The following is a 10,659-nucleotide window of genomic DNA, read 5'->3' as shown; positions in this document are numbered from 1 at the left end:
CCATAGCCTCATAATGCCAATTTGCACAATTGGTGGGCACAATTTGCCCACCCGCCACAGACAAAAGACAGACAGACAGACAGACAGACAGACAGACAGACAGACAGACAGATAGACAGACAGACACGCAACTTGAACTGTATACAGTACATTTATCAGCCATCAAAACGTCGCTTCATGCCACTGGGCAGTCACTTGAATAAGAACTTGCTCCTGCACATATAGACAGTATTAGCATTATACAATGCAAAATGTAACTGTTGCTACCATAGACAAAGTCAGCAACACCTGTAATTCAATATCCATGTTGAATTAAGCACTGGTAGTCTAGATGCGTCATCGTTTTCACAAGTCCCCGTTCCCGCCTGTCCAGACAGACACTGGTGTTTTCAAAACAAGACGTGGTCAGCAGCATTTTGTTTTAAGGGTTCAAAAACCCCAGAGTAGTTTGAATGCTAGGCACAAACATAGCAAAAGTTAATAATCTTAAAATTAAAATGTATAAGTGTCGATGTAGCCGTAATGATTTCCAATAATATAATCAGTTAAAAAAAAGAAAAAAAATTATACACTATAGAATCCGTAATAAATGTAAAAAGAATTGTGAAATGTGAATGCTTAGTGACAACTTAACATTGCATATTCAAGCTAACTTCAACAATCAACCAAAGTCAAATTGGAATGCTGTAACAAAAGAAGCCAATCAAAGAGGAGTGTGTCGTACCTGACCTGTTGTGTTGGGTGAGCAGCATCCACGGCTTGTCTATAGAGGACTATATAAAGCCCTCTAAACACTGAGTACCCACTCTCCCTCCCACAGCTTCTCTGGCCCTTTCACACAATGTCTGTCTTTTCTGCCTGCCTCCCTTTAATTATCATTCTTATTCTATCACCCTATCTTTCTGCCTCATGTCTTTGCTTGTCTCTTCATCTGTTCAGTAACTAACATGTAAATATAACACAATTTAGTTTTTCTCCTCTCTCTCTCACCCCCCGCTCCTTACTTTAAGTCTGTTATGTGTGACCGCGACTCACACTGTCCTATGAGTCAAGTCATAGAAGAGTTTCACTGTAACCAGTCATCCCTGTCTCTCGTTCTCTTCCTCCCTCCTTCCTTCCCTTCCTCCCTGGCCTCTCCCTCCTTCCCTCCCTCCCCCCCTGGCCTCCTTCCCCTCCCGCCTCTAAGCACTATAACATATCCAGGCTTGTCCTCTAATACTTTACTAGTACCAAGTTCTCTCCCACTTGCCATTCACACTATTTAAAATGCACATTCTCCACCCTTTGAGTCCGAGGAGCATTTCACAATACCATGCTATAAAACAGTAGACATTAGTCTGAAAACAGCCCTCTCCTTTTGGAAATACTTTTGATATAAGGTTCTTCAAGGTACAACCAACTAAAATATGCCAGGAATGCGGAGATAAAGAATGCATTACCCGAGAGGAGCAGGGAGTGTGTTTGTTGTTCAGTGAGGCGCAGGCTGCATTTATGTGGCTGACTAATCAGGGATCAAACAATACGTTGTAGTTCCCTCTTGCACACGACAACAACACAAGCACCACGCCAATGACTAATAAACAACAAAAGCAAAATCACTGCATAACAGTTTTTGATAAAGAAAACTGTTGTTGGAAGCGGATACAAAGACTATTCCACCAAGCATATCTGTCTTTCTTTTTACTATAGCACACACAAAGGCTATTGAAATGCCTATTAAATCCTTCCTCGCTACAGGCAAACTGCATGCTGTCCTTGATTATCTGAATGAACAGATGCTGACCAATTATGAGAATAAAAACTATAGATGAGGCACTCACTTATGACAATGCCAGAGTGACTTTAGATTTCCACATATTGATGATATACTTGAGTGGATTCACCCACCTTTTGCACAATGGCCCCCAGCTCCTGACAGAAGGTTATGATGCTCTTGCTGGCTGTGTATCCACTGAGCTGGAAGAACTGGTATCTGAATAGATATGGATTTATGCATTAAAGACTGAATGAAAAGTTAACAAAGCAGTGCCCTTTTGTCATTCATAATTAAGAGGACTAAAGTCAACGTCAAAGCAAAGTCAGCAAATTTGAGTCACGGCTAAATACAAGCAGGGGCAACTGATTGTAAGAGGGTGAAAAGCCAGGTATATAATATACTTTGTTGTACGATGGTGTTGATTGCCAGACATGGCTGATCTACAAGCACAACATGTTGCAAAGTGCCACGTTGTGAGCTTGTAGATCAGCTAATGCATGACACCATCATACGACAAAGTGTAACTTAACTCCAGGCAACAATGGAGAGACAAAGAAAGCGGGGGTGGGCTTTTAAAGATCAGATGAGATATCAGCATTTTGACAAAGGGACAACATTGCACTGCAGCCACCAACACATTCACTTTGAAAGGCTAAACCTCTAGTTAGAACATTCTACATTCACTATTGAAACAAACGTCTGTATAATCAAATTAGTTTGAGCTTACATATCCAACAAAACAAAACAAAAAACACAGAAAAGCAAATCAAACAAAGCGTACTCTGTATTACTTGTGTATCAATTAGATTACTCAGATACCACAAACCTGTTGAGCAGGGAGAATAGGCCTTTGGCAGAGGTGATGAGCTCCACGACAACCTGCAGTACATGGGCAGGCAGCTTGGTGGTAGTCTGCCCATCGTAGGTGTTGACACGCCAGCGGCCCTGGATGCCCATTTGAAGGGTCTGGGCTACGGCACGCAGCTTCTCCGTCAGACCACGCAGGCTCTCGCCTCCCATACCATATGTCTGGAGAGTACAATAGGCATACACATGCACATGAGTAAAATCCTCAGTGTTCATTTAACTCTGTGAGAACAGAAATCTCTCAAGGGAAGGCAAAGGCAAGTTTATTTGTCTAGCACATTTCATACACAAAGTCGATTCAACAGTATGTGGCATAGTAATGTGATGCTGTCTCACCATGTTTGTTTTAACAGTTAGTAGACTGGTCCCAGACCAAATGAGACTTGTTAAGGGTAAATGCAAAAGCAAGTCAGAGATATATTTTGACCATATAAACCATATTTCTCGATGATGATGACCCACTGGAAGCCAGTGCAGAGATGAGAATTGATGGTAATGTGTCCATCTGAGCTGTAGGTGTCTGAGCTGTAGGTGTCTGATAGCTTTTAAACGGAGACCTGAGAGAACATTACAGTATAGTCTAACCTTTACCTACTAGAGATAAAGGCATGGATACGTTTATATAATAAATACAAATTCTTGCTATATTCTTAAAATGAAATTAGGCTGACTTTGTTATTAACTTGGTGCAGTTATTAAAATGTTGTTCAGAACCCATAAATTACACCTAGATTTCTGGCTTGGTCTTTAGCCAGCAGAGACACAGCCATCACATGGACACAGCCATCACTGACACAGAGACTGAGAGTACATGGGAAAACAATCATTGGTTGAGAGAGCTATGCATAATGTGTATGAAATGTGCGATAAAAACAAACGTGCCATGCCTTGCTTTCACCTATACCATATATTGTTTCTGCCAATATTCTCGTAGTGATTGATGATGAAGAGATGAAAACTATCACTGATTACCCATTGAAAACAGCAGCAAGTGCTCCCTAGAAAAATAGAATCACATAATACAACTAAAAGAAAAGCGCCTCTCATGTCTCCCTTCCTTCCTGTGGCTGTCATTATGGTTTTCTAACGAGCAGTGTGGGATGTGACCCGTCATAGACACAGATTATTATTGTGATCCCCTCATCTCTGGTCAAGAGGCTTGGTCCTTGTAAGCTTCCCTCATACAGAGGTCTGACCACATCAGCCCCCCTGAATAAACACGTGCGCAGTAAAATCCTGAGTGTCGATTTAACACTGAGATTGTAGAAATGTAACCAAATGGACCCGCAAGGAGCTACAAATGGATAAATTAACACTCAGGACTTGTACTGCGTGTCATCAAGTGTCATCATGAATCTTTCATGGCCTTTTCAAAGCTGTGCTGGTTAATTAAGCGACCGTGTACTTGAGAGAGCATGTGGTCTTGTCATGTTCCATCGTGAGTGTCTCTCGCAGGTCGGACAGTCATTTACAGAATGCCAGCCGAGCACACACTTGTGCCTTAAGTACCAGACTTGAGTGCAGATCAAACAGATGTGTGCATACTCTCAATCTTAATACAGCGAGAGGGAGTGAGGCGTTTCTAAATGAAGAGAATCTCTGAGTAGTGAAGGCCAATCTGTTCTCTTTTGTAAACACTTATTTTCCACCATTGTGCCCATGTGTTGTTTTTAGAGAAAGTAGTTCTTGTTCACCCCCCCCCCCCCCCCCCCCCCCCCCCACACACACACACACACACACACACACACACACACACACACACACACACACACACACACACACACACACACACACACACAATCATCAATTATTCATTTGTACTTTGCATTAAACTGTCTAATTCTCAGGAGCTTTTGTGACTATTTTTGAAGCTAACGAGCAACACAAGTTCAGTCATAAAATTACCTGGCACTACCGGGGGGCACATTTACAAGTGTAAAGTGTTTACAGGTACTGTAGGGTGTACTAAGTCACAGTTAGCTGCTCTCCTGTTGCTGCTCTGAATATTATTCAGCTACTTTATTCAGCCACCTTCTTCCCATATCCACCTGCTTAACCTCTTGAACCCCAGCATGCCTATTCGGGAGGGAACGTTCACCATAAACTGCAGATCTACAAGCTCAAAACGTTTTGAACGGAGATCGGCTATTTTTGGCGAAGAGATTTGACCAAAAAAAAGTGTAGAGTACAGAGTACAGTTGTAACTGAATCCTGTTTCAAGACTAGAGGGTTTAAAACCCATTCAATCCGGGAGCACATCTGTGTCATTTTAGATTTGAGCTATAACCATTATTTTATACTTTGGCTATTAAAAAATGGCAGATATACAAGCTCATAGCACGGCGCCACAAGCTTGTAGATCTGCTACTTTTGAAAAATCTTTTGTGCAAATCTTTTTGAATACATATATATTGTTTAACAACATTTTTAACTAAAATCTTCGTTTCTGGGGGAGGTTCAGAAAACTGTTAGGATTTAGAAGACATTTGTAGATGGGTTCCTGGGATTGAATGGGTTAATAAGTGGTCAGATGGGTGGGTTGCGTGCATTTCCAATCCATAGCACTTTATGATCATTCAATTGATTGTGTTCTGGCTTGGTTCAATGTAACTAGTATACTTTAAGTTCCTATTTAGCAGTATCACAATGTAAACTCACCTTTCAAGGTATTAAAGAAACTTTTTTTAAATATTAATATTATATTATAATGAAAATCTCTTGCAATATCCTCACGACCAACCAGTGGACCCCGGCCCACAGGTTGGGAACCACTGATTTAAATAATTTGACAACAAGAAATGTAAGGTGCCTTAGCTGTGGCCTGATGGCTATCACTCAAGCTGGAACCTTGCCTGGTACTGCCCACCCTCAATTAATCCTTCCATGGAAACAAAGGCCATTCTGAGAGTGGGAGATTTTTTTTCCCTATTGTTTACATAAGTTTCCTGAGCATTCTCTGAAAAGTGAATATGTAGAGACCATGAAAGATAAAATAAAGGAGCGCGTAAGAAAGAGAAGAGGGGGGCGTACATTAATTGCGTTGCATAAAACGAATGAGAGAGAGACTCACAATGGTGAAAGGAGGAAGTTTTATTTTTAGCAAACTACAAACACTTCCCAAATTTGCATGTAAAGGATTAGGTGGATGTATTTGTGCGAGGCCTAAATCGGCTTTGGTTAACTAGTCCTTTGATTTAGCAAAGAAAACTGAAATAACAATTGTATCATGATGCATGTGACTGACGGCGATCACAAAAAAACAAAACTAGGGGATTAGGTGCAAATGCTAATGCAAACCTCTGTGGCATGGTCCTAATCTATGTACTGTACGGTAAGTGGAACTGGGTGGACCAGTACCAGGACGCAAAAAGATTGGTTGTTGCTTAAATTGGCTGGATTAGTCCAAGTCTATTACAGCTCATGGTTCAGCTATACAAACAAGACCAAAGGTCCCATGAAAATGAACCAAACAGCTTGCAAAAAAACCCTTCCATTCTATTATTAGAACATTGGCAAAAGCAATATGCAAGACCTACATTACAGAAATTGGTTTCATTGTGGTCATAAACATAAACACACAACACACGCACGCACGCACGCACGCACGCACGCGCACGTACACACACACACACACACACACACACACACACACACACACACACACACACACACACACACACACACACACACACACACACCAGCCTCGCTCTCTCACCAGAGAGCAGAGTTTCTCCACAGCCTCCAGTATGAGTTCCTGGTGTCCTATCTTGTGGACCCCCAAACGTTCCAGGTCCTGGGAGGACAACTGGAGTAGATCCACACCTGACAACTGCCACTCCGAGAACGGGTACTGCTGGAGGGTAGGATCCATACCTGATAACATTGACACACACGCACGCACACACACACACACGCACACACACACACACACACACACACACACACACACACACACACACACACACACACACACACACACACACACACACACACACACACACACACACACACACACACACACACACATTTACTTAGCAAACGTTTGGGGAGATTACATTGACTCCTTACCCTTACACTAACCCTAACCCTGATCCCTGCAACCCATATCTTAGGCATAGGCTATTCTTTAGTATCTTGTTGTTGTTATTGCTGCTACAATGCCAAATAATTTTACTCTTGTGTAGCGTACTCATATAAACTGTAAAAATATGAAATATTGAATCTTGAGGACATATGGCATAATGCAGGTCAGGAACACGAATGCACACTCGTTCATAGTCACACACGCACGCACGCACGCACGCACGCACGCACGCACACACACACACACACACACACACACACACACACACACACACACACACACACACACACACACACACACACACACACACACACACACACACACCCACCACTCGAGGGAACTGACAGAAACTCACATGTGCATGCATAACAGGTAGAGACATGTGGGCATGAACATGCCCAGAGTCACAGGATGAGAGGGGTTAATGACATAAAGTACTGACTGAACAAGTAGTCTCTAAGCCCAAAAGGACTTCTCTACTTCAAAACAGGCAGGTATAAACTGTACACACAATATCCAAACACAAAGGACGTCACTGTGTAGAAACGGACACAAATTAAAAAGTCCTTATGTCTGACTTATCATACTAAATGGACTTAATTCAACGTTTTTTCCCCAGCAAAATCATAACTTCTAAATTCTATTCTATTATGTTATTATCAAGCGCACCTGGTGTTCCTGGAACATGAAATATTCTAAGCAACAAACCAGTTGTGCAATCAGTAAGAAATCTTGTGACTTGTTACAAATGTGTCATTACATGATGAAAAAGCCTGAATGTTGCAACAATCAGTGTGATGATAATAAACCATGCATCTATATAGGGACACCCATTGTTATTTATTTGTAAGGCAGGTGAGTACACTTGCATGACAGCTGTGGGAAATATGAATGTACAGTAGGCTATAAATCAGCAGTATGCCTCTCTTACAGAGACATGCTATAAATCACAACGTGAATCTTCTCATTGCAGCAACTTGTGAGTGTGGGGGCAATTCCCCCCGTTGTACCCTACTGACTGAGTTAAAATGGCTAGTTTGTTGACAGCGAACTAGAATAAGATTTGTATGGCCTCTCACTGCTACAGGACACTTCCTCATTCCACCTTTCCCTTCCAAGAGGATTGTAGCTGACAGTGTTGCCAGATACTGCGAGAGAAAAAAGCAATCAGGTCTAGGAAAACAAGCCCAGAAGAAACTAACTATAGCCACATGAGCACTTTTAAAACCTGTATGCATCGGCTATTTGAAAATAGCACAAGTACAAGCACACAACAGCTTGTAGATCTGCTATTTTCAAAAACTCTGAAATAAAATGTGGAATATTTTTGAAACTTTCTAACACAAATAGGCTACATATTAATTTGGGGGTCCGTGACATGAACATATTTGGGAACCACTGGTTTAAATAATAATCAAAAAATGTGGAAGCAAGCCTAAAATAAGCAAGTACACTTTTAGAAACAAAGCCCAAAAAAACGCAACCCAACCAATGTTTTAACTTACTAGCAACTTTACAGAAAAAGAAGCCCAAAGTCGCTTATAATAAGCAAGACCTGGCAACACTGCTTCTATTATGGACCTGTGTTACAGTACGAGCCAAAATACCTGAGAACCGAAGCGATCAACTTTATAAAAAGCGCACAACGCGCCTCACCTTTAAGCCACTCGCTGACTTTCTCCTCGCTCCACGACGTTATAGGCTCCATGCCTATCGGAGTGCTGCTGTTCGAGTCGCTTCTTCACGTCCAGGCCGTTCTCGCGGATTTCTACTACTTCTCCGGATCGTTGAACCACGAAGGAAAAGTTGATCCTGATCTCGACTCCTCCGATGACGATCATCGGCGCCACCACTCCCCCTCACAGGTAAAGTGTTCCCTGGTGGCCAATAGTAGTGAGGAGGAGCTGTCTGTCTGTCTGTCTGTCTGTCTGTCTGTCTGTCTGTCTGTCTGTCTGTCTGTCTGTCTGTCTGTCAGTCTGTCTGCCCCTCTTCCTCCACATACCTGAGGGTCTCCAGTCCAGGGAGTGGGATGGGGATGACGAGTGGAGGAAAAAGTAGTAAAGTTCTCACTTTTTTTTTACTGAAGTGAAAGTATCAATACTGCAATGTAGAAATACTCTGTTACAAGTAAAAGCCCGGAATTAAAATACTTGAGTTAAAGTACAAAAGTGTTGGCATCAAAATGTGTTTAAAGTAGTACCAAATATAGAAAGTATTCATTATGCAGAATGTCCCATTCACAACTTCAATATGAATACAAATCTTTTGAAAATAGCAGATCTACAAGCTCACAATGCGTCGCAATGCAACTTATTGTGAGCTTGTAGATCTGCTATTTTCAAATAGCCAAAGTTTAAATAGAGCTGAGGAGGTTAATGTATGTTTTGTAATAATAATCCAAAACTACAAAGTAGTAAATAAAGTTTTCTAATCATTGTAGTGGAGTAAAAAGTACAATATTTTATTCAAAAGTGTTGAAAATTCGAAATAGTCAAGTAAAGTAAAAGTACTTCATAATTGTACTTAAGTACAGTACTTGAGTAAATGTACTTAGTTACTTTCCACCACTGGATGAAATACAAGGTATATACAAGGTTTTACAACTCTCCTCAAAGTTTATTTTCAATGCTACAAAGCTTGGAAGAAGTATGCAGAGTTTTTACTAAGTAATTACAATAGATAGATAGACCTACCACAATGTAGAAAAAGCTGAAAGTTTACTTGAGTAAGAGTAAAACAAACTATTGGCATCAACTATAGAGTAGAAAATAGCCCATTTAATTTTCACCATAATATTCGATTGGATTGGAGGCTATATGTGTTCATCATTTTAATGCTGCAGCTGGTAAATGTGGGGCTGATTTTAATAAAGCTTACTGTGTGCTGGGTAGCTTAACCAGCTAATACAGCATAATAATGTATCCGTTAATGTGTTAATGCTTTGTATTAATTTAATCTGCAAAGTAAAGCTGTCACATAGTATTTGTGGAGTAAAATGTACAACATCTGCCTCTGAGATGTACAGTATATTGGAGTAGAAGTGGGCTATAAGTATCAAAACATGGAAATACTCAAGTTAAGTAGCCCACCTTAAAAGTATGGTATGTGAGTATAAGCATATTTGTTACTTTCCAACACTGAATAACTATTACAAAGCGTATGGTTATTGCTGTGTTGTATGGTGGGAAATACATTAGATCAGACTGTTCTTTATTTGGAGCAAAAGTCCTAATCCTCTTTCCAAGTACAAGATTAGTCTTCTCTCTTAGCAGAGGAAATGTCTCCTAATGACGTGCGGACCACACTTACAGAAAACACATGTCCTTGTTTGACCAATACTTCAATAATATGTGCAATAGCTGTGGTACTTGTTCAATTATTCATAAAAAGACAGTTACAATAATAGCAAGCAAAAGGAGACAATTGTTTTTAAGCTGCTGTGGGTGTGTTATTTTGTGTTGAGCACATTACTTTCAGTTAAATAGTGCCTTGGGGAATTTAAAGCTCTGTTCTGCTTTTGTCTACTAATTATCTTCTTTAAATAAGCAATGATTATAATAACAGAGGCAACCAGAGATATGGGCTAAAAATTGTGAATGAATGCATAGCAAATACAGCGTATCTTTGAACGTTTGCAGGTCAGTTTTTACATTTTGAGAGTTAAGTGAACACTAGCATCAGAGCAGTTATTATCACGTATTAACCCTAAACCGAACCCTCGTGAAAATAGTTATTTTACAAATCTTCAAAGCAATTCATGCTCAATTCCTGGGTAGTCACATCAGCCCATATACCATTACAAATATAGATTTTAATTAAAGCTTACCATGTAGCCTACTTCTGATCATCGCATCACATCTACACTGTGTGTTGCACAACAATGGCCAAGTACACTTATACTGATATTATGGTGTGTCTCAGATGAAAAGGCCAAAGTCAGTTGAAAAAGGTC

General features: G+C 40.6%; 2 protein-coding genes across 3 annotated transcripts in view; one reads left to right on the top strand and one right to left on the bottom strand.

Moving 5' to 3' along the window:
• cnksr1 (connector enhancer of kinase suppressor of Ras 1) overlaps window positions 1–8,502 on the bottom strand; it is a 38,238-nt gene extending 29,736 nt beyond the window's left edge. The window contains exons 1-4 of the mRNA XM_084045773.1: window positions 8,364–8,502; window positions 6,339–6,496; window positions 2,583–2,785; window positions 1,888–1,972 (exon numbers count right to left, since the gene is read on the bottom strand). Of these exons, the coding sequence (XP_083901899.1) occupies window positions 1,888–1,972; window positions 2,583–2,785; window positions 6,339–6,496; window positions 8,364–8,415 (498 nt within the window). The 5' untranslated portion in view covers window positions 8,416–8,502. The remainder of the gene's footprint in view (window positions 1–1,887; window positions 1,973–2,582; window positions 2,786–6,338; window positions 6,497–8,363) is intronic.
• The window catches only part of rps6ka1 (ribosomal protein S6 kinase a, polypeptide 1), a gene marked incomplete at its 5' end in the record, with an annotated part of 83,136 nt that continues 80,890 nt past the window's right edge, over window positions 8,414–10,659 (top strand). For both annotated transcript variants that reach the window (XM_084045775.1, XM_084045774.1), the window contains one exon: window positions 8,414–8,572. In XM_084045775.1, the coding sequence (XP_083901901.1) occupies window positions 8,414–8,572 (159 nt within the window). The remainder of the gene's footprint in view (window positions 8,573–10,659) is intronic.

Source organism: Gymnoscopelus microlampas (genome assembly GCF_963454915.1).
Source record: "Gymnoscopelus microlampas genome assembly, chromosome: 20".
NCBI lineage: Eukaryota > Metazoa > Chordata > Actinopteri > Myctophiformes > Myctophidae > Gymnoscopelus > Gymnoscopelus microlampas.
This window is presented reverse-complemented; position numbering and strand designations above follow the sequence as displayed.